This window comes from Canis aureus, chromosome 25, assembly GCF_053574225.1.
Source record: "Canis aureus isolate CA01 chromosome 25, VMU_Caureus_v.1.0, whole genome shotgun sequence".
Lineage (NCBI taxonomy): Eukaryota > Metazoa > Chordata > Mammalia > Carnivora > Canidae > Canis > Canis aureus.
In genome coordinates, this window is record NC_135635.1 from 25,922,749 (window position 1) to 25,946,998 (window position 24,250).

Genomic DNA, 24,250 nt, shown 5'->3' on the forward strand with positions numbered 1-24,250 from the left:
TTCCCTTTCTTTAGTCTTTCCCCTCTTCCAGCCCATACCTTGCGCTGCCACCAAAAGATGAGTCTATCTATATCCCTTGTGTGCTATAAAAATAACATGATGACTCATTTCCTATAGGACAAAGGCTTAGCTCCTTCAACCAACTGACAGTTGTTCCCAGTCTTACTTAAGCCTGCCTTTCAGTGCTCTGCTGTCTTTCTGTGGTGCTATCATTCGAGGTGCAGGTGGGGAAGCAGAGCTACTGTGAACACCAGGTCATCAGGGATTTCTGTTAGGAAGCAAGCCCTGTACAGTGGTACGAGGAGCTGGGGAAGTGAAGGATGGACGATCAGAGAAAGTCCCTGATTTCCTGAAGCACTGGTGTGGGATGACCAACTGGAGCTTGTAGTGGTGTCTAAGGAGCCTGTCTGGTGCCAGAGGGAGCCACACAGGGGAAGCTCTTGAGAGGGCTCTGGTAAGCTCTCTCCTCCTAGTAGCTGTCAGCACCGTAGGTCTGCTAAGCATCTGGTGGGGCCTGTTGGTGGGCAAGGCCTACAGCTGGGAGGAAGAGCTGAAGGGAAAGTGGAAAAAAACTAGGACAAGCTAGAACTGCCTGGGCACCTGTGCATCTGTCCCTCATCCTATCTGCCTGGAAAGATCCCCAGAGAGTAATGGCGGCTACTTCACTTCTACCTGCCACACCTTGCACATGGTCTTCTTTTGGGCCATGTGCACTTGGAGCCATACAGGGAACGTGGTTCGCCCACTTACTGGAGTTGACAGTAGGTGCACCAGCTTGACCCCCTGTGAGTTAGCCGGACAGGACTGCCTGCTGTTATCTGACTGCCAGGTAATTTCATGCCAGTGTATTTGCAGCATATGTATGTGCTGTGTTTGTGCCTGGTGTTCTCTTCTACCCTGCCTAGTGAGCTTCTGCTTGTCCTTCAAGACCCAACTCAGACGTTACCTCCTTGAAACCTTCATGACTTCCTCAATGCCACCTTCTCTGTTTTCCTGGTAGTTCTCTAGCTTTGCATTTAGCAGTTTCGACCACAGTCCCTTTCCATGTTCTCCAAGAACTTCAGGTACGTCAGGACAACTCATCTAGTGATTGAAATGTTTATGACAAATATGAGCCCAGAATGGTTTCCCGGAAATAAGTTGTATATAGACCAGTGCCTCAGCAAAAGTTTTCTGGTCTGAATTTGCCACACTTGGAGGATAGTGATGGTAGAAGGGGTTTGGCTGATGGCCTCTCTTCTCTCTTGTCAGTTGTAAGGTTCACATGCTATGGCCACTTCCACTCTTGAATCCCCCAGTCAGAGGGTGCAGACCAGTGCACAGCTTACTGGAAATGTTTTGGTGTTTCCTCTCTCCAACAGGGAGTTCAGTTCACCTGCGGGCAAGAGCAGTGCTTCTGAAGAACCAGTTAAAAGTAGCCTAACACCTGCCTACTCAAAAAGGCCAGGCACCAACTGCAGATTAGCAGTTGCAAGCTAGGGAAATAAAATCCAGCAACCATTGTTTAACTGTAATGGTAAGATGTCATTTTCTCCTTAAGGATAGAAAGTGGGCCAACTTGATGTTTTTTCTTTTCCAGATTACAAGGCACTTGGTATCTTGAAGCGGCAGTTCCCTAACACAGCCCTAATGGGGCTGACTGCAACCGCAACAAGCCATGTACTGAAGGATGCCCAGAAGATACTGTGTGTGGGAAAGTGTTTTACTTTCACGGCTTCTTTTAATCGGCCAAATCTTTATTATGAGGTATGTAACTTTTTTTTTTTTTTTTTAATTTTTTATTTATTTATGATAGTCACACACAGAGAGAGAGAGAGAGGCAGAGACACAGGCAGAGGGAGGAGCAGGCTCCATGCACCGGGAGCCTGATGTGGGATTCAATCCCGGGTCTCCAGGATCGCGCCCTGGGCCAAAGACAGGCGCTAAACCGCTGCGCCACCCAGGGATCCCCCTGTAACTTTTATGTCAATTTATCACTTTCATGAAGGATTACAGCAGAGGTTTCCTCTTCATTATGTTTATTTACGTAACAGTTAACTCTATTTAAAAGTTTTTAAAATCAGGAGGTAATTATAAGCAGATCCTTGAGTAATGCTTTCTTCATGTGTCTCTGTTGCTGCATAATCCTCTGCTGGATTAAATAAAAGACATTGACTTGTGAAATTGATGCACATTCTTGTACAGGAATGGAGGGGAAGCATAGATTGATACCAAGGACCCTAAAGACATCTCCACTGAAGTTAATCATAAAATATTAATAAGCCATTAAAGATTTGCTAATTTAGATTATATAGGTTAACAGCTTTTTTTTTTTCTTTCGAAACTTTTAAAAGAATAGACTTAATATTTTTTGGAGTTTTCACTGAAGTTATTTATGCCATGGTTTATGTTTTTATAAAAGTAGCATCAGGGATCCCTGGGTGGCGCAGCGGTTTGGCGCCTGCCTTTGGGCCAGGGCGCGATCCTGGAGACCCGGGATCGAATCCCACATCAGGCTCCCGGTGCATGGAGCCTGCTTCTCCCTCTGCCTGTGTCTCTGCCTCTCTCTCTCTGTGACTATCATAAATAAATAAAAAATTAAAAAAAAAAAAAAAAAGTAGCATCAGAAACAGGGACGCCTGGGTGGCTCAGTTAGTTAAGCATGCAACTCTTGATCTCAGTTTAGGTCTTAACTTCAGGTTATGAGATCAAGCCCTACATTGGGCTTCCATACTGGGCATGGAGCCTACATAAAAAAAAAATAAACACCAGAAAATAAAAAAGGTCTCCATCTTTACAGGTTATTTGCTGCTTCTGTGCCTCCTCATTCCTAGTAAATTCAAAACCAAGGATCAAGAAGAGTCTGGGTGGTGGCAGGGTCAGGGGAGGTGAATATGAGTAAGAGATAAGCATTGTACCCATAAAAGCACAGCACCCTGAAAGTTGTTAAGCAAATGGCTATGTGGATGAGGCTCATTAATTTACTTTGTACTAAGTTAGCTTTTTCTTAGATTCGGCAGAAGCCCTCCAACACGGAAGATGTTATCGAGGATATTGTAAAGCTCATTAATGGGAGATACAAAGGGCAATCAGGTAATGCAAAAACAAACCAACTTTGAAGACAGAACTTTAAAAAAGTAATTAATATTACATTGATCTAGTGAATGATGAGCTGCCAGAAATATTAATGCATGTTAGAAGATACTTGAAAATGTTATGAAAGAATTAGTTTACTTGGTGATCTTAGAAATTGGATGTGTCGTTTGCTCATGGGACAGATTATAAGAGTCCAGCACCTAATTGCTTTAAATAGTGGACCTAACACATAATGCTAAGTATCAACAGCACATATTTAGTAAGTATCCACTGTGTATAAGATAGAAGGTTAAGCAGTGATTTTCTGAAGAGATGTAATACATAGTCCTTTATAGAAAAGGATACAGCAAGGAATAAATAGTATATATTGAATGAGTTAACTGTAGGTGGAGAGTATTTGTATCCATGCTCCAGAATTTATGCATAGACAGGAGTTACTGAAGCACAGAGTTTGTGTAAAAGCATTTCAAAGCTGTTCTACAGATTTTCAGAAGATATTAATGGTGCCCTGGGTGAAAGGAGCTCCAGGGTCAAATTTGAGAAAGGCTGCAGCTGTTTTTCCCTTCTTGAGCTTCACAGGGTATATCAGTTGGCACATGAGAAGTTCTGGCCAGCCCTGCAAATAGAGAAACTTGTTTAACTTTGTTCAGTGCAAAAAACAAACAAACAAACAAACAAAAAACAACTTTGTTCAGTGCGATGGTCCCCAAAGTCACTTGCACATGAAACCTTTTACATCATATTTGAGAGGAAAGAGAGGTGTAATGGGAACCAAAATTGGTGGCCCAGGGCTTATTTGTCCTTTAGAGCAAGCTGCTGATCAAATCTTGAATTATACCAGAAAGTCACATGTGTTCAGGACCTTGGAATTCTTTTCTAAATCTTTTTTCCTGTGCATTATATTAATCAGCATGTTGAATGTATGTTAAAAATTATATATATCTAACAACTGAACATATTTTACTACAGGAATCATATATTGCTTTTCTCAGAAAGACTCCGAGCAAGTTACAGTTAGTTTACAGAAACTGGGAATTCAGGCAGGTGCATACCATGCCAATATGGAACCAGAAGATAAGACCAGGGTTCATCGAAGATGGTCAGCCAATGAAATTCAGGTTAAGTATATATCTTCAGTAGAAGCCTAATTAACATTTAAAAATATTTTTAACTTGATTTAACTAACAAAAAATGTTAAAACAAATTTTAGGTAGTAGTGGCCACGGTTGCATTTGGTATGGGAATTGACAAACCAGATGTGAGGTTTATTATCCATCATTCAATGAGTAAATCTATTGAAAATTATTACCAAGAGAGTGGACGTGCAGGTATGTACAACTACTATCCAGAAGTAACTTTTAACAAAGCTTTTCCAGAAAACATACTATATATGCTGCTTAATAATTCTGTATTTTTAATCTTCTTTATTAGCTAGTATATTAGACAATGAAATAATTTTTGCAGGTTTTAAAATTTTTATTTTTTTTGCAGTTTTATACTTATTTATACTTATGTTCTTAAGTGCCTATCTTACTTGTATGGGAGTGTTGGAAATTGTTCCTATGTTTGCTAAGATAATTTGATGTCCATCTTTGCCTTCTGGATTTTTAATTAGTGGTTTCAAATTTAGAACTTCAGTAACTGGATTATATAGCACATATTTTTTAACTTAAAAGCTGATCATAGGGATCCCTGGGTGGCGCAGCGGTTTGGCGCCTGCCTTTGGCCCAGGGCGCGATCCTGGAGACCCGGGATCGAATCCCACATCGGGCTCCCGGTGCTTGGAGCCTGCTTCTCCCTCTGCGTGTGTCTCTGCCTCTCTCTCTCTCTCCGTGTGACTATCATGAATAAATAAATTTAAAAAGAAAAAAATGTTTAAAAAAAAAAAAAAAAAAAAAAAAAAAAAAAAGCTGATCATAAATCTCTTTAGTCATTTTTTTTCTGAGAATTTGAGGGCAGCTGATACAAATTAACTTTCATATCTCTGAAATTTTTAGATTTGATATATGTAAACAAGCATTGTCAGCTGATTTTACATTTTTTTGCATATTTTCAAATTTTCAAGTAATTTTGCAATCTCAAGATTTCTCACACTACAGGTCGAGATGACATGAAAGCGGACTGTATTTTGTATTATGGCTTTGGAGATATATTCAGAATAAGTTCAATGGTGGTGATGGAAAACGTGGGACAACAGAAGCTTTATGAGATGGTGTCATATTGTCAAAACATAAGCAAGTAAGCCACATACTTTTTTATAACTTGTCATTTAAACATAAGCATGATATGAAATTACTTTGAGTACTTGCTCAGTAAGTAAATCTACTGGCAGAGTATCAAGTATAAACTTGTAAAAGCAAATGTCAGTACCTGAACCTTCAGGATCTGCCTTAATTCAAGAAGAGATTCTCTCTCTCTCTCTCTCTCTCTCTCTCTCTCTCCCCCTCTCCCTGATAATCCTCCAAAACTGTTTTTTAATGGAGTTTTTTTTTTTTTTTAAGATTTTATTTATTTATTCATGAGAGACAGAGAGAGAAAGAGAGGCAGAGACACAGGCAGAGGGAGAAGCAGGCTCCATGCAGGGAGCCCGACGTGGGACTCAATCCCGGGTCTCCAGGATCAGGCCCTGGGCTGAAGGCAGCGCTAAACCGCTGAGCCACCTGGGCTGCCCTGGAGTTTTTTTGTTTTTTTTTTTTTTTAAGTTAAGCATATGGAAATACTGATTTTATTTGAAGAATAATTGACATACAATATCCGTATTAGTTTCACATGTACAACATAGAGAGTCAGTATTCATATACATTACAAAATGGTCACAATAAGTCTAGTGACCCTCTGTCACCCTACAGAGTTGTTACAATATGATGGACTGTATTCCCTCTGCTGTATAATACATCCCTTGGTCATCATTATTTTATAACTGGAAGATTATATATGATTATATCTCTTAATCCCCTCCACCATATTGAAAGTTTTGATATAAATTGACAGTGAGTCCAAGCCTTTTCTTCTGGAACCAGCATATAGCTATAAGCTTTACTCATTTTGAAAGAGTATAAATGGTAGGCATTTTGAGAGCTGAGCTCAGTAACATGTACCATTTCACCAGCTGATGGGTTGATGAAATAGTTGAGAGCAGGGTTAAGTTTCTCCTTAAAAAATAAATTTAAATCTGTATTTAGGGTGGTTTTAGTTAGACCATATAGTTCCCTGATGGCTTTTTAATATTAGTCATCCTTATACTCTTACTGCCCATCCTAAAAAGGACTAAAAAATTCTGAACTGATAAACAGTTATTGGACAGTGACAGAAAATGTAATTTCTTCCCTATAGGTGGTACAACAATCTAGGTAAAGGAATAAGAAAATGACAATTTTCTTAGATATCCAGTAGACTCCCAAGCAGCATATTTTGGGGTTTAGAGTCAAATACAAGAAACTGCTAAAATGCAAGAAACTGCTTTGGTATCAGGAAGATTCTCTTAATATTTGCACAATATTGCATCTCAAAGGGAATCTTGGCTTCTAAAAGAAGTGTTTTTTCAAGTACATAAGGAAAAAATTATATGTGGTAGGTGAAGGATAGTCCCCCAGAGACTAGGGATAGAACCCTGGGTTGTTTGGGTCGGCCCAGTATAGTCACAAGGGTCCTTATGTGTGGAAGGAAGCAGGAAAGGTCAGAATAATACTCGTTGGCTTTGAAGAGGGAGCAAAGGGGGTATGAACCAAGGAATTCAGGCAGGCTCTAGAAATTGGAAAAAGCAAGGAAACAGATTCTCCCCTAGGGCCTCCAGAAGAAATCCATCCCTGCTGACACCTTGTTTCTAAGCCAGGGAGACCCATGTCAGACTTCTAACCTATAGAAATGTAAAATAATAAATTCCTGTTGTTTTAAGCCACTAAGCTTGTGGTAATGTTATGACAGCAGTAGGAAACTAATATAATCTGTAACTGTGTTTTGAAATGGGGATTCTTAACACTTATTAGGTCATTTAATAATTTGTATCTTTAAATGTGTTTACAGGTGTCGCCGTGTATTGATAGCTCAACATTTTGATGAAGTGTGGAATGCAGAAGCATGCAACAGAATGTGTGATAATTGTTGTAAAGACATTTGTGAGTTCACTGTTTGTCTAACTGAAGTAGAATTGACACATAATGTTGCATTAGTTTTAGGTGTACAATATAGTGATTCTGTAAGTCTGTACACTCTGCTGTGCCCACTACAAGTGTAGCTGCCACCTGCCACTATGCAAATGATGTTACAGTGCCATTGACCATGTACTCCCTGTGCTGTGCCTTTCATCCCATGACTCTAAGCCTCTATCTCCCACTCTCCTTCCCCCTTTTTGTGCATCCCTTCACCTCCCTCCCCTCTGGCAAACATCAGTTTCCTGTATTTATGGGTCAGTTTCTGCTTTCTTTACTTTTTTAGTTTCTACATGGAAGTGAAATCCTATGGTATTTGTCTTTGTCTGACTTATTTCACTTGGAATAATGCCCTCTGTGTCCATTCATATTGTTGCAAATGACAAAATCTCGTTCTTTTTGATGGCTGAGTAATACTGCATTGTGTATATCAATGGCATACAGTGAATACTTGTGATGTTGCCATGTCTTGGCTATAAACGTAGTGGTACATATATCTTTTCAAATTAGTGTTTTTGTTTTTTGGGGTACTTGGTAGTGGAATTACTGGATCATGTGGTAGTTCTCTGTGGTAGTTCTGTTTTTAATTTTTTGAGGAACTTCCCTAGTATTTTCTACAGTGGCTATATCGGTTTGTATTGCTACCAACAGTGCACAGGTGTTCCATTTTCTCCACATCCTTACCGACACTTGTTGTTTCTTGTGTTTTTGATTCTAGCCATTTTGACAGATGCAAAGTGATTTCTCACTGTGGTTTTGATTTGCATTTCCCTAATGATTAGTGATGGTGAGCGTCTTTTCATGTGTCTCTTGACTATTTGTAGGTCTTATTTAGGAAAATATCTATTCAGGTCTTCTGGTCATTTTTAACAGGACTGTTTTTTTTGGTGTTGAGTTGCAGAAGTTCTTCATATATCATGGATACTAACCCTTTATCAGATATGTCATTTGCAAATATCTTCTCCCATTTGGTAAATTGTCTTTTCTTCACTGTGCAAAAGCTTTTTAGTTTACTGTGGTCCCAGTAATTTATTTTTGCTTTTGTTTCCTTTGCATGAGACATATTCAGAAAAATGTTGCTATGACCAATGTCAAAAAAATTGCTGCCTATGTTCTCTTCTGGCATTTTATGCTTATAGGTCTTACATTTAGGTCTTTAATCCATTTTGAGTTTATTTTGTTATATGGGATCAAAGTGGTCTGGGTTTCCCAACACCATTTATTGAAGAGAGTGTCTTTTTCTCTGTATTCTTGCATCCTTTGTCATAGATTAATTGACCATATATATAAATGTGGGCTTATTTCTGGGCTATTCTTTTCCATTGATCTGTATCTATTTTTGTAGAAGTACCATATTGTTTTGATTATGGCAGGTTTATAGTATAGTATATTTTGAAATCTGTGATTTGAAATCTACCTTTGTTCTTTCTCAAGATTTCTTTGGATATTTGAGGTCTTTTGTGGTCCCATACAAGTTTTAGGATTATTCTAGTTCTGTGAGAAAAAGTGTTGGTATTTTGATAGACATTACACTGAATCTGTAGACTGCTTCGTGCAGTAGGCATTTTACAGTATTTTTCCAACTCATGAGCATTGACGGTCTTTCCATTTGCTTGTGTAATCTTGGATTTCTTTCAACAGTGTTTTATAGTTTTCAGAGTACAGCTTCTTTTGTCTTCTCGGATAAGTTTCTTCCTGGATATTTTATTATGTTTAGTGCAAATGTACATGAAATTGTGTTTTTAATTTATCTTTCTGCTACTCATTATTAGTGTATAGAAATGTAACTGATTTCTGTGTATTAATTTTATATCTTGCAACTTTACTGAATTCATTTATTCTACTAGTTTTTTATAGTGGAGTCTTTAAGGTTTTCTATGTATAGTATCATGTCTCCTACAAATAGTGATATTTTAACTTTTTCCTTACAAGATGGGTATATTTTTCTTGTGGTTAGGACTTCCAGTACCATATTGAATAGAGGTGGACAGGCTTGTCTTGCTCGTGGACCTTAGAGTAAAAGCTCTTGGTTTCTCATCATGGAGTATGTTAGCTCTAGATTCTTCATGTATAGGCTTTATTATGTTGAAGTATGTTCCCTCTAAACCTACTTTATGGAGTTTTTATCATGTACAGATGTTGAATTTCGACAAATGCTTGTTTTGCATCTATTCAGATAATACATGTTTTTTATACCTCTTGTAAGTGAGTATCACATTAATTGCTTTGCAAATATTGAACCATCTATATATGCTGGGAATAAATACCAGTTCATCCTGGTGAATGATCCTTTTAATGTGTTGTTAAATGTGGTTTGCTAATATTTTGTTGAATTTTGCATCTATGTGGATAAGTGATACTGGCCTGTAGCTTTCTTTGTGTGTTGTCTTCAGTTTGGTATCAGGGTAATTCTGGCTGCATGGAATGTATTTGGAAGCTTTCCTTCTTTTTTTGATATAATTTGAGGAGAAAGTATTGTTGTTTTTTTTTTTTAAGATTTTATTTATTTATTCATGAGAGAGACACACACACACACACAGAGATAGGCAGAGACACAGGCAGAGGGAGAAGCAGGCTCCAAGCAGGGAGCCTGACATGGGACTCGATCCCAGGTCTCCAGGATCACACCCTGGGCTGAAGGCAGCACTAAACCGCTAAGCCACCTGGGCTGCCCTATAGCTGTGTTCTTATTGCCATTTTGTTGATTGTTTTCTGGTTGTTTTTGTAGTTCTCTTTTCCTTTCTTGCTCTCTTGCTTTGTGATTGATGACTTTATGTGGTGTTATGTTTGCTTTTCTGTTGTTACTTTTTTCCCCCACATTTTTAAAGTTTGGCTTTTTATTAAAAAAAATTTTTCTTTAAGTGATCTCTTTGCCCAATGTGGGCAAAGATCTCACAATCCTGAGATCAAGAGTTGCATGGCTTTTATTTTCTGTGGCCCAGGGTAGATGAATCTCCATTGACAAACCAACCAAGAGCCCCTATTTTTAAAAATTTCTTATCTTTGCCTTTATTTGACTCATCACAACGTTATATTGGTTTCAGATGTACAACATATTGATTTAGCAACTGTAAGTTATGGTGTACCCATCACAAGTGTCAGTACCATTTGTCACCATGCAACACTCCTACAGTACCATTGACTATATCTATATACTGTACTTTTTCCCTTTATTTGACTTATTATAGGTTTTGGGTTTGTGGTTACCATGAGGTTCATATATAACATTCTGAGTATAAAGCAGTGTATATATTAGGTGATGGTCATTTAAGTTTGAACACATTCTAAAAGAACTTCTTTTTCACTCCCCCCCCCCCCACCATGGTTTATGTGTATGTTGCCATATTTTACCTCTTTTTATTGATAATTTCCTTATATCTAATTATGGCTTTTTTCTTTTCCACTTAAACAAGTCCCTTTAGCATTTCTTGTAAGGCCAGCTTAGTGGTGATGAACTCCTTTACCTTTTGTTTGGGAACTCTGTCTCATTCTTCAATTCTAAATGATAATCTTTTGGTATTCTTGATTTTAGGTTTTTTTCCTTTCAGCACCATGAATGTACCATGCCACTCACTTCTGGCCTAAGTGTCTGCTGAAAAATCAGCTGATGGCCTTACATAGTTTCTCTTGTATGTAACTTTTTGTTTCTCTCTTGTTTTTACAATTATCTCTTTAGCCTTTTAAATTTTAATTTTGTGTTGTGTGGACCTTCTTGAGTTCATCTTGTTACAGGTCTCTGTGTGCTTCATGAACCTGAATGTCTATTTCCTTTCCTAGGTTAGGGAAGTTTTCAGCTATTTCTTCAACTTTTCTGCCCCTTTCTCTCTTGTCTTTCTGGGACCCCTATAATATGAATGCTCACTTGATGTTATCTAACAGACCCTTCAATTTGTCCTCATTTTCTAAAATTATTTTGCTGTTCAGCTGGAATACTGCACATCATCCCAACTTCTGGATCACTGATCTGTTCTTCTCCATCCATTAATTGTTGATTCCCTCTAATGTATTTTGCATTTCATTTGTTGTATTCTTTAACTCTGGTTCTTTGTATTTCCCAATTCTTTGTTGAAGTTCTCAGAGTTTTTTCATTCAGTCCAGCAAGCATTCTTAAGATCATTAAACTCTTCACAGCTATATGAAGTTCTTTTTCTGAGGTTTTGTCTTGTTTTTTTTTTATTTGGAACATATTCCCTAGTCTCCCCATTTTCCTTGACTTTGTTTCCATGAATTAGAAAGAACTGCTATTTATCCCAAACTTGAAGGAATGGTCTTGGTGTGTAGTTGTCCCCTGTGTATGTAGACAATATATGCCTGGTGACTTTTGTTGGCTATCTGGAGCTGCGACTGGCATAGGCTGGGAGTTACTGGGGACCCTGCAATGGGGTCGTCTTGGTGGGATGACTGGAGTTTAAGTAGTTGTGGACTGAGGATTTCTGAGGCTCTTTGCAGAGGGCACCCTGGCAGGATGGCTAAAACCAAATTTATGTAAGCTGGGGTGTTCTGGAATGCATGGAAGGTGCCCTGGTGGGGGCAGCCATAGCTGAGGCGGCTTGCTGGCTGGGAAGGTCCCTGGGTGCTTTGTGCAGGGTGCAATCAGGAAAGCCAGTTACAGCTGATATGGGTGTGGGCTGGGATTGCCCCAGGGCTCTCTGCACAGATGGTGCCCTGAAAGGACAGCTGACATGGGTATAAGCCAGGGTTTCCTGGTAGGGCAGCAGGAGCTGAGAAAAGGCATCAGCTGGGGGTGCCCTAGAAAGCGATCTGAAGCCAAAGCAGTGCAGGTTTGTGGAACTCTCAGTGTTCTGAGAGGCTTTGTGCCTGCCTCAGTGTGGTGAGAGAGCTGATGCTGCAGTGAGCACTGACCAGGGGCTGTCCTCATGTGCCCCACGGTGGGGCTGCCTTGGTGGGACAGTGGGGGCTGGTGTGGTCTGGGGGCCTATAGGGCTTACTGTGTTGGGAGGCTGGTTAGGGTGCCTGGACCAGCTCCCCTCTATGCTGTCAAGGTGGTGGGGGAACATAAACTGTGGCACTCACCGGACCCTCGGACCCAAAGCTAGTTGCAGCAGCTCCCCTGCCAGTTAGCAGGGTTCAAGAGCTATTTACTTTATATTCTGGTTGTTCTTTTAAACCATGGCTTTGATTTTCTGTGGCCCAGGGTAGATGAATCTGCTCTGGGTACCTCATTACTATCCTCCCCCCTGCAGTTTGCAGCATCAGAGGTAGGGGCACCCTTTGTTACCACGGCTCAGTCTCTCCTGCTGTTTTCTGTGTGTCTATCTTGTTGTACAGAAGCTGTTCAGCCAGCCCTCAGTTCCTCTTCAGGAGGGACCACCTGTAAATAGGTGTAGATTTGGTGTGCCCACAGACGGGAGGTCAGGATCTTCCTGTGTCACCATCTTGGACTGGAACACTCCCTAGTTCATTGTTTTTAAATCTTTATAGGCTAATATATACACTAGGACTACATGGGGGCAATATTAGATCCCAAAGTGGATTAAGTAAGATGTGTATAGCATTTTCTAGATTTAAAAGTTAACAACGCAAGGATTTAAAACAAAGGTAAAAAAAGAAAAAGTGCTATGTGGATGCATATATCCTATGTTGCTATATTATAGGCATGTTAAATTTTTAAGAAGTGAAGGAAAGTTTAAATTCTTCTGAATAGTAATGCTATTATAAAGAAAAGGCTGGGAAGAGAAATTTAATGCAAAGGAGACTATAGTCAATCATTTTTGATCTAGATAATAGCTAACCACTCAGATACTAACTTAGCAGTATTATGGTGTATTTTAACTTTTTTCATCCTGTGTTGTGTCTGAAGAGCTGGACTAACCAGTTCTCTCTCACAGAGTTCTGATGTCTTGGTGGGTGAAGGTCACTATACTTTTAACTTTGCAGCTAGAGAAACTTTTATATAGAAGTTTATTATACTCTGTTATACTGACCACATTAGCAAGAGTCTGATATATAAATCAGGGTTCTGGAATCAATAATTAGGAGGATCACACCAAGACATAAATCACAGTACCAAGGAAGCCACAGTTTTCGGAATATTGCTCAATGAGCACAAATCAGGGAAATATGAATAGACCGATTCTCTTATAAGTCCCTCTCAGACATGTGGCAGACACTGGTTTCTAGAGCATACCCAAAAGCCTTCTGGTAACCAGCTTATTTTCTTTACTGTAAATTTAATAGTGTCTTACAAAGACTCTAACTTATTTTGGTGATAGACTTGAGGAATAGCCTAGTTCTAATGCAGAACCAACAGTTTGGGGGCTGAAGTTGAGGACTCATTTTAAACTACTACTATTAGTCCGTCCTTGTTGCAATTTCTAAATCCCAGTTGCCTGTCTCATTATAGCATGTGAAAGAAAGAATGTCACAGCACACTGCAGAGATCTAGTCAAGATCCTGAAGCAGGCAGAGGACCTGAATGAAAAGCTCACTCCACTGAAACTGATTGATTCTTGGATGGGAAAGGGTGCAGCAAAATTGAGAGTGGCAGGTGTTGCTCCTCCCAAACTTCCTCGTGAAGATCTAGAGAAAATTATTGCACACCTTCTTCTACAGCAGTATCTTAAGTATCTATAAATCTATTTCTTTTGGTGTTGTCTTGATGACTGTTTCTCATAACTGCAATGGAACAAGTGGTTTTCCAGTTCCATGTAAAACTCTTAAATGCCATATACAGTTTGCCTGATAAACTCTGATCACTGTATGTCAAAAAAATGCAATCTCTAGATGCTGTTGCTTTGTGCAAGTTTCATTTCATATCACTGTATTAAAATTACTGCATTTATGGTTTTTTAAAATGAATTTTGTTTTTTTTTTTAAATAGTTTCTGAAAACCTTTCTGATTATTGGCCTTTATTTTCCAGAGAAGACTACAGTTTCACAGCTTATGCTACCATTTCATATTTGAAAATAGGACCTAAAGCTAATCTTCTAAACAATGAGGCACATGTTATTACCATGCAAATGAAGAAGCCCACGCAGAGCTGTTTCAGGGTAACTGACTATTAATTTTTATACACTGAAAAAACTCATTAAAGCTTATAGGATGCTGGAACTAGTAATGTCCTAGGTCCAGTGGAACATAAGAGATAAGCAGTTTTCTTCTTAAAATCTGGGCATGGAAGAGAAAAAGCATACTTTTGCTTTCCGTAGAGATATTAACTAATAATTTAAACTAGTGTACCTTTTAACACAGACTAGAGTTTCAACCTTTTAGAATGTGAAAAATCAGTGTTAGTATTGTCTAATTTGTGATGCACTCTGCTCTCACAACATTGACTGTGATCAACACTGGTTGAGATGTCAGCCTGTGTGCAGCAGAGGTCAAGAAAATGACTTGGGCAGCCCTGGTGGCTCAGCAGTTTGGCACCACCTTCAGCCAGGGGCGTGATCCTGGAGACCCGGGATCGGGTCCCACGTGGGGCTCCCTGCGTGGAGCCTGCTTCTCCCTCTGCCTGTGTCTCTACCTTTCTGTGTCTCTCATGAATGAATGAATGGAATCTTTAAAAAAAAAAAAAAAAAAAAAAAAAAGAACAGTGACTCCCACACACTAAATACTCTTAAGGCTGCGAAAGCATGCCGCCCATGTACCATTGTGTCTCTGGGACACAATGTCTCTGTTCTCTGTCCCCTCTGGGACAGGGCTCGTATCTGAGGAGATACCTGAATATAAAAAAAAAAACCACACCACTGGACACTTAACTAATGGGCTGATATAGAAGGAACAATGGGATTATTAATCAAAAGAGAAAATGGAACAGCTGAGTTTTGACCAGAGTGTTTGTTTTTATTTGTAGATTGAATCATCTCAAACTTGTCATTCTGAAGGAGCTGATAAAAAGAGGGAAGAAAAAAATTCAGGTAACTTCCGGAAGTCTGCAAATACGGTTCAGCAACCTAAGAATACAGGGACTAAGAAAAGAAAAATTGATGATGCATGAGATGAATGTTTCTAAATTTTCCAAGAAAAGTTTATGTATACACCATTATTTTGTAGTTAAAAGATTAAGATAATTTTATTGATATTTTATACATATGGGACTTAGCTCTGAAGTACTGAAGACTTGAAAATTTAAGATCATGAACTCTATAAATTTACAGTAGGAAACAAGGAAAAAATTAATGTAAAATATTTAAGAAAGAATTAATGTAACCACCTCAAGCTCTTTAAAATTAGGTATGTCAAGGGATATTTTCTTTTGATAGCAGTGTTATTTTACGGAATATTTTACACAGGCTTATCACAGAAAGGAAATGATTTCAGCTCATAACAGCTGTAGAATCCAAATGTAAAAAGAATTAAGGTATCAATACAAAGGATATTAGCAAGCAAGCTATTAACCCTCGTTGACATCTCATAATCAAAGAATGATCCTGGCATATCAGACCCAAGTTGTTGTTAAGGAGATAACAACCTAGCTAAATCTGCTCCAAAGCTAAATCAGGAGTAACATTTACATATGTCGTCAGTTTTGTGTTGGAAAAATGTATTTGTAAATTATTTGATCTTTGCATTTAAAAAAATATTTTAATACACTCTTCTGAAATCATTATCACTTCTGTATTCTTACTTAATTAAATCAGTGCATTTGCCTTATTGTGACTTTGTTATTTGAAACTTCATTTTGATTAAAAAAGGCATTTCAAGAACTATATAATCGTCTAAATCGGTATTTGGATCTAGCAGATCTTCTCCATATGATGAAAGACTCTAAAATTAAGTTTTCAAATGTTTCTTCTAAATCAGTTTCACCAATTAAAATTGCCCATTCTGCATGATGACTTTGACATATTTTTGTCCTTCAGTACATCTCAGCATTAGTCCAGGTTCTGAACCTAAGCCCTGTGTGTTATATTTTCCCTGCAATACAAGCTATATACAGAGATGATAAAGTTCTTCTAGTGAGTACTAAAAAGGAAACATGATAAGCAGTTAACACTGTGTTATTCTAGAATGGCCAGCACAAAAATATATTCATAAAATTTTACAGCTAAGTGTCACTGGAGAGGGTCACAAATAAAACATTTGAATGACTGCATTTATTGTATAGATGACACCACCACACAATCTATATGATCATTAAAAATACCTAGTGAATTAAATATGTAGGATCTGGACTACATTAGCCTAGAGTCAATGACTTAAAGATTTAATAAGGAATAGAATTAGATCTTTCATGAGCAAATTAATTTTCTTAAATCTTGTGTATGTTCTTCCTCATGAGTAAATGATGAAGAAAAAACTTGACTCGGAGTAAAGAGGAGTAAATAATACATATGGCAAAGTACCTGGTTCATTCTTGAGTATGATAGCTATTCCCCTCACAAAGCAAGATTTAATCTCAAATAAATGTAGAAATGTGCCAAGAAGGATTTTTTTTTTTTAAGTTTTTTTTTTTTTTAATTTTATTTATTTATGATAGTCACAGAGAGAGAGAGAGAGAGAGGCAGAGACATAGGCAGAGGGAGAAGCAGGCTCCATGCACCGGGAGCCCGACGTGGGATTCGATCCCGGGTCTCCAGGATCGCGCCCTGGGCCAAAGGCAGGCGCCAAACCGCTGCGCCACCCAGGGATCCCCCAAGAAGGATTTTCAACAAATCTGAAAGAGATTCTTTTTCCCTTTACTATACAACAGTATAGCAGGACGGTAGTTAATGATTAGGAATTAAGACTAGCAATAATTGATTTGCAAGAACTGAGAAAACGTGATTTTTTTTCTAAAATGATGAAAACCATGTAAATTCTTATTCAATGAGAAACATCAGATAATTAGTTATAAGAGTAACAAGCAGAAAAGGTCACTAATTTGCTTATCTAGCTTACCTTATAGTTAAATTTTGTTACCTAAGTAAAAAGTTCAAAGCTGACGTCCATGTCAATAGATTCTTCTAAACTAGCTGCAGCCGTGCGCTTCGCTGCATATCATCCCATCTGTCTAGCCTGGGTCCACAGCCTCATCTGAAAGAAAAGCATGTTACAAGGTATTTTTTTCATTGTCCTTACTTAAAAAATGCTAGCACCTTAACCTTCCAAAATTCCTTAAAGGGGTTCAATACTGACAGTCCTTTAGATTGGCTAGATCTAGTGAGCTTGATGACTAGTTGGATTGTCTTTGCCATAGAAACAATCATCAGTCTACACTAACCAGACTGATTTTGGTATCTGATAATTCTTTTTTTTTTTTTTTAATTTTTTAAATTTTTATTTATGATAGTCACACAGAGAGAGAGAGAGAGGCAGAGACACAGGCAGTGGGAGAAGCAGGCTCCATGCACCGGGAGCCCGGCGTGGGATTCGATCCCAGGTCTCCAGGATCGCGCCCTGGGCCAAAGGCAGGCACCAAACCGCTGCACCACCCAGGGATCCCAGTATCTGATAATTCTATCCAAATTACTGCCTTTAAAATTAAAGGATGATACCAGCTCTATGTTTCAATACACTCTCCATTAAAAATAATTAAAACATTTCAGATTACACTAAGGTAAGCATACTATTAATTAACGAGTCTCCTCTTTCAAAGTTCATCATCAGCATGAAGTAGAGATGACAAATTATCACTGAAAAATTCATTCCTTTTCCTAATCCTTATTTTTTTGTGCTAGTTAGGGCCTCCCATGCAGTTAAACCTCAGTGGTCAGGTAGATCGATATAATATGTGATCTCCGGCTTCAGGATATCATACCTGATTTCAGCAACCAATGCTGGGAATTCATTTTAAATTCTTTCCTTACAACATTAGTAATTTCTCTCCTCTACTGTATTTTTACTGTATTTCTACAAAGATCTGAGAACAGAACACTTGCCTTGGGGGTCCAGAGATTTAAATACCAACTCTTGTACATATTTCTATTTAATTAACTGACCCTTGAATCCTTCACTTAAAAACATAAAGGTATATCACCTATTCCATGGCTATTGAGAGAATTAAATAAGCTAACCTACACTAAACAATTAGTTTTCCTTATATCCCTGTAACTAATGTCCTTTTATGTGCAAAAATACCACGACAATCATGGATGTGATTTTTAGGCATTTCTGGTAGAAGTGATTTTTTTTTTTTTTAAAGAGAGAGAAAGCATGCAAGCAAAGAGGGGCAGAGGGAGAGAATCCTAAGCAGGTTCAATACCCAGCACAGAGCCCATCATGGAGCTCGATCCCATGACCCTAAAATCATGACCTTGAGATGAAATCAAGTGTGTGATGCTTAACCTACTGAGCCACCCAGGTGCCCTGATAATTTTTTTTTTTTTTAATTCAGTCTCCTGTGTAAACAAGATAGGTTTGATGAAGTGAAAGGGAGTGTGTATGGTAAGGGAGCAGAGCAAACTGAGCACAATGCTTGAGAATGGCTAGTGGAGGCAGCCTGCAATATCACACTGCTGGACTGTTACTTAATGTATACCAGCCTCAGAGTCCTTCCAGTTTGGGTCTTGGATCACATAAAACTAATTATTGTACTTATTTATTGTTTCAAGGTCTATTAGATTCACTCAAACAAAAGGCACCTGTTTATTTTTGGATATTGCTTATAGCAGACTATTACACCAATTAAAAATAAAATTTTCCTACAAAGTTTAAAATATTAAAAATCCTACAAAATCTAGTTCCTAATAGACAGTTGATGACAGATTGCCACAGAAGTGACAGAATGATTGCAGAGAAAACTGAAAACAAGCTGGTAGTTTAGAAACAGGCTGAAAGTACTTTTCCTATGATTGTTATCTCTGCTGTATGTAAAAACATACAGAGAACTGAAGCTGCCTCTTAAAATACATCTAGCTCTTCTGCTACTTCACACTCCATAGTTAATCTGAGGAACTAAAACCTCCACCTATGGAGCTGGTCTCTCACCGAGTGTTGGCTGGCTGTTTTATCTGTGGTATTTACCTGTGTCTCTACTCTTCCTAAGACCACCTCACCTACGGTCATGGCCTGAGTATTGTCTTTAAGGACTTCTGCTCTGCCAAGGGGGGCCGGCAGCACTGAGGGCAGGAGGAAGTGGCCACCCAGTCGGACAGAGCTGTTCAGCTGAGGAATGGTGTTCACTCTAGGAAGTTTTTTCAGTCATAATTCCCACAGGAACAGAACTGGGTCCTCAGAATGGCATAGGGTCATCATTCATCTATACAGTTAGTTATTCATCTAAAGCTGCACTGTTCGGTCTGGTAGCCACTAAACACATGGAGCTATTGAAACTTAAATGTAAATAAAATTCAGTTCCTCAGTCACACTCAGCACATTTTAAGTGCTCAGCAGAGACCTGGGGCTAGTGGCTACCTGACTGGACACAGCAAAAGCACAGAACGTTTCTGTCGTCACATAAAGTTCCACGGACAGTGATCAAAGTATTTGAAGACAAAAAACAAAGTAATAGCCCATAATTCTTTTTAAATCACAAGACATCCAAGTCTGTTCCATCACTTTAGAATAACTTACCAAAGGGGAAAAATTCTGTTTTTAAAATGTCACAAAAAACTCAATGATAGCTTCCTACTTAAAGTAGCAAAGTGGGAAAAACCAGGAAATTGCACTTGCTGCTAGCAACTCCGTCACTGTCAGACAGAATCTGATAAAAAGGCATGATTATGGATGCTGGCTCACCTACTGCCAGACTGGGCTGGGCGGTCTGGACGCAGTGCAGATGTCACCCACAGCATGGACATCAGAAACAGATGTGTGCATGTGAGCATCTGCTTTCAGGCCACCATCTTCTCCTAGATCAAACTAAACAATGTTCCTGATCAGCATATGTGGGAAGAAAAATGAGAGATGACATTTTTGTTCTAAAATAAAGGAACAAGTCAAATGTTTACACCTTGGTATGTTGATATGTAGTGAGAAAGTAGAAAACAGCCGCAAAGACATCTCCGCTGCATCTCTAGGGAATATCTAGGACAGACCAACTAAAAAAATTCTTAGACTTTCATCAAGAACACTCAGTAAACCATATGACACACCCCGCTCATAACAACAGTATTTCTGTTTTGTTTCTTTTTTTAAAAAAAATCCTATTTTTTTAATTTTTATTTATTTATGATAGGCACACAGTGAGAGAGAGAGGCAGAGACATAGGCAGAGGGAGAAGCAGGCTCCATGCACCAGGAGCCCGACATGGGATTCAATTCCGGGTCTCCAGGATCGTGCCCTGGGCCAAAGGCAGGTGCTAAACCACTGCGCCACCCAGGGATCCCGTTTTGTGAGTTTCAAGTGCTAAAAGGCAGAAAATACCAGATAGTTTCTTTAAAAGAATCATTTGTAAGAATTCATCAACCTTTAGACAAATGAGTTGTGCATTATGTCCCATTAAGGAGGATTCTTACTGCTGGGATGTTAACTGCTTACGGACTGTAGGCAATATGAAATACTGCAGATCAAAACATGAATGTAAACTAAATTGTTTTCAGCTTCCTTAAGATAGATTTACACTAAAATAATGAACATTTAGGCTTGAGAATCAGGAATCTCATACTACTTTAAAAATATTCATAGCAGGACAAAAAATTTCACCTTACATTGTTGCCACAGAGAAAAAGCCTCTATATTTGGTATAAATCCTGTAGCACTGACAATGAAATCACAGCCATATATCTTTTCAGTAGTCAATTCCACATATACAGGCCATACCTCATTAAAAGAAACAGACCAACCCAACTTTATTTTTTAAATGAAATCCCCACCAGCTATCATTAGCATTATGTGAATATAATGCCTAGAAAGAAAAAGGCAGGAGAGGAATTTAAAGCGGACCTCTTAATTTTTATAAGGCACATTTGCTTAAACAATTATGCAATCAATACTCTCCTTATTTTGGGTATACTTACACAATTATGGCATTCTAAACATTTTCCTTCAAATTCAGACAAAGAACTTCTAACAAAGTGAATTTAAACTGATAATCACTTTATAAATTATGTCTTCAAAGATACTAAACAATTATACTCCACTGAGAGTTTAGTCCAAACAGATTACTCACTTTTCAGTGTTTTCCTACTATTCATATTCAAACTCTAACACTACTTTTTCCCATGGAAAATTCAATGAATCCAAAAACAGTGGACTATCTCATTTGCTGGTTTGGCTGAGCATATTTCTTCAAATGGTGGTAGTTCTCAAAAGAAGTGTGGAATAAGGATCAGATCTGTTTCCAAATCCCAAATTTATAGGCTTTTTAATCTGTTGGATTTGGGGGAAGTCACTTCACCTCTGAGAGCATAAAGGATTTTTTTAGTTTGTATTTGTTTTGATCTGCAAGATACTGTGATTGACTCACAGAACTGTGGTGGTCATAGCACCATGAGCCCCATGTAAAATGTAAAGCTGAATACAAATGATCAAGACTGTGAAGACTAATAAGCAATGAAAATGAAATGACTTCTATTAAATAATGGTTTCATTTTTACTTTTTATGTTTAAATTTCATATGGAAATTTACTTTTTTAATACAGTAAGATTAAGTTTTCTTCCTTTTAAATTGGTGGTATTGTATTTTTTCTTATTTTATTACTTGCCTTTATCAGTTGTGACTGATTATAGTGGTCTTTGGGGAAAAAGTAAGGACTTTTTCTTAGAAATTCTAAATTCTTCCTTAAGGTAGATTTTCTTTACTTCACACATAGTTTCAATGTGAATCTTATGAGAAAACTAAAAGAAATACTAGTTACCATAATACTTCTCCCCAAAATTACAATACACTTATAGAAACATAAAGAAAAAAATAATTCTTACAATATAAATGAAAACACAATGGATGCTCCAAAATAAGCCTCTCAATTTCTATGCATGAAGGGAGAGAGCAGAAATCCATTCAGAGCTTAAGAGAACAACTAGTTGTATTAGCAGGTAACATCAAGGGCATGATTTAAAAATATAAATAATAATATGAATATAAGCCTCACTGATAATTACAAATATAGTTTTTAAAAAATTAAACTGCTAGAGACTATAAAAACCTCGAGGGCAGGTCCATGCCCACTTACTGTTACATTCCAGAACCTTAGTAAAGTGCCAAGTACGTAAAAGATAATGTTTACTGAACCAAACTGCTTAAGTTCTCAGATTAAAAATATTATTAATCTTTGGATCTGAAAGTGCAGGAAGAAATGATTTTGTATAATTCCTATCACAAAAATTAGATCTGCCATGAAGCCAGCTCCCCTCCAAACCATCCAAGGCTGAAAATAAATCATACATAGTAATAAGGACTCCATGTATGCTCCTTAAAGTATTTAAATATCACAGCCCTTTAACAACTATTTAAAAACAAATATCTAATAAATGAGTAAAAGCAAGTCATCTGCTTATCCAGTTAGGGTGTTAAATATGTATTTTATTTAGAATTCATCCAATAACCAAATACTATAATGCATATGAAGTGACCTTTGAGAAAAGATTAAAAGATACGACAGCTATATTCACTGTAGGTCTGGAAATCTCTCTGCCTGAGGAATTAAAAATCTCTCTGGAGCAAGAGTCAGTTTTAGATGAACTAAGTACTCAACTTATCTTTAGTAAGGAACTGGGCCAAGTGCCATTGGTCCTGTCTATCCTAGCGCTTTGGATTTTAAGTAGAGTAACCTAATAATTATTTGACTTACTTGTAATCAGTCTTCAATGAATGGTTTAAGAATTTAAAATTGCATCTTAAACATGTTCTTTTTTTTAAAATTTTATTTATTTATTCATGAGAGAGAGAGAGAGAGAGAGAGAGGCAGAGGAAGAAGAAGCAGGCTCTACGCAAGAAGCCCATGTGGGACTCAATCCTGGGACCCCGGGATCACACCCTGAGCCGAAGGCAGATGCTCAGCTGCTGAGCCACCCAGGTGTCCCGCATCTTAAACATGTTTAATTAGTACATGAACACATACCTCTTTTGTACCTTTAAGATTCAAGCCTTTATGCCAATCTGGTCCTAAGGTACTGCCCATATTACCAGCATCAGCTTTGTTCTGTGCTTCTTTTTTCCTTCTAAAGAGATAAACTCAATTCAAAATTCAAATAATCTAAAAACTGCAAGGCAAGAAGTATGCTTCTGTTCTCAAGCTTTTAGGCAATATTATGATTCTCATACATGTATATGCAGCGTGCTGAGTTATATGTTTTGATCACTTTATTCATTATTTTAATATTTTGTGATACAGATATAAAATGGATCTTTTAATCAAGAGTTGAGTGTAAACATAATGTGTTTTTTGGATGTTATATATTTGGTTAATATGAAAGGTAAGATCTGTCTGATAAAAGGTTGATATCTAAAATATATAAAGTACTCCTACAACTCACTAACAACAAAACAAAACAACCAAAATTAAAAATGGGGAGAGGACCTGACCGGTATTTTCCCAAAGACATACAGATGGTAACAGACACATGAAAAGATTCTCAACATCACTAATCATCATCAGAGAAGTCAAAACCACAATGAGGTATTACCTTACACCTGTCAGAATGGCTAGAACAAAAAGGATAAGAAATGACAAGTGTTGGCAAGAGTATGGAGAAACAAGATCCCTCATGCACTGCTGGTGGGCATGCAAATTGGTACAGACACTGTGAAAAACAGTATGGTCGTTACTCAAAAAATTATTAGAATTATCATATGATTCTATAACTCCACTACTGAGTACTTATCCAAAGAAAACAAAAACACTAATTCAAAAAGATATATTCACCCCTATGTTAACTGTAGCATCATTTATAACAGGCAAGATACGGAAGCAATCCAAGTGTCCGTTCATAGATGAGTAAAGAGGATGTGGTGTGTAGTGTGTGTGTGTGCTATATATATGTGTGTGTGTGTGTGTGTGTATATATACATATATAAATATATATGTATATAGCACACACACAGGAATATTACTCAGCCATAAAAAAGAGTAGGAGCTTGCCATTGCTACACATGGATGACCTAGAGGCTTTTATGCTATATCAAATTTAAGTCAGACAGAGAAAGACAAGTACTATATGATTTTACTCCTGTGGAATTTAAGGAACAAAACAAGGAGACAAAAAA

General features: G+C 37.9%; 2 protein-coding genes across 24 annotated transcripts in view; one reads left to right on the forward strand and one right to left on the reverse strand.

The window, feature by feature from the left end:
- Nucleotides 1-15,837, forward strand: part of RECQL (RecQ like helicase) — a 46,325-nt gene extending 30,488 nt beyond the window's left edge. For all 8 annotated transcript variants that reach the window (XM_077870817.1, XM_077870825.1, XM_077870822.1 and 5 more), the window contains 9 exons: nt 1,580-1,746; nt 2,991-3,072; nt 4,045-4,193; nt 4,286-4,403; nt 5,175-5,313; nt 7,099-7,190; nt 13,588-13,807; nt 14,105-14,234; nt 15,038-15,837. In XM_077870817.1, coding sequence (XP_077726943.1) covers nt 1,580-1,746; nt 2,991-3,072; nt 4,045-4,193; nt 4,286-4,403; nt 5,175-5,313; nt 7,099-7,190; nt 13,588-13,807; nt 14,105-14,234; nt 15,038-15,181 — 1,241 coding nt within the window. In that variant the 3' untranslated portion in view covers nt 15,182-15,837. The remainder of the gene's footprint in view (nt 1-1,579; nt 1,747-2,990; nt 3,073-4,044; nt 4,194-4,285; nt 4,404-5,174; nt 5,314-7,098; nt 7,191-13,587; nt 13,808-14,104; nt 14,235-15,037) is intronic.
- The window catches only part of PYROXD1 (pyridine nucleotide-disulphide oxidoreductase domain 1), a 33,866-nt gene continuing 12,235 nt past the window's right edge, over nt 2,620-24,250 (reverse strand). For 3 of the 16 annotated variants that reach the window (XR_013364218.1, XR_013364216.1, XR_013364215.1), the window contains exons 9-10: nt 23,106-23,205; nt 21,756-21,882 (exon numbers count right to left, since the gene is read on the reverse strand). The gene's annotated coding sequence lies outside the window, so the exon portion shown is untranslated. Of the gene's footprint in view, nt 3,692-15,006; nt 17,200-19,842; nt 19,966-20,753; nt 21,883-23,105; nt 23,206-24,250 lie in introns of those variants that run through there. The other 13 variants (XR_013364204.1, XR_013364211.1, XR_013364217.1 and 10 more) reach the window with 9 other exon arrangements.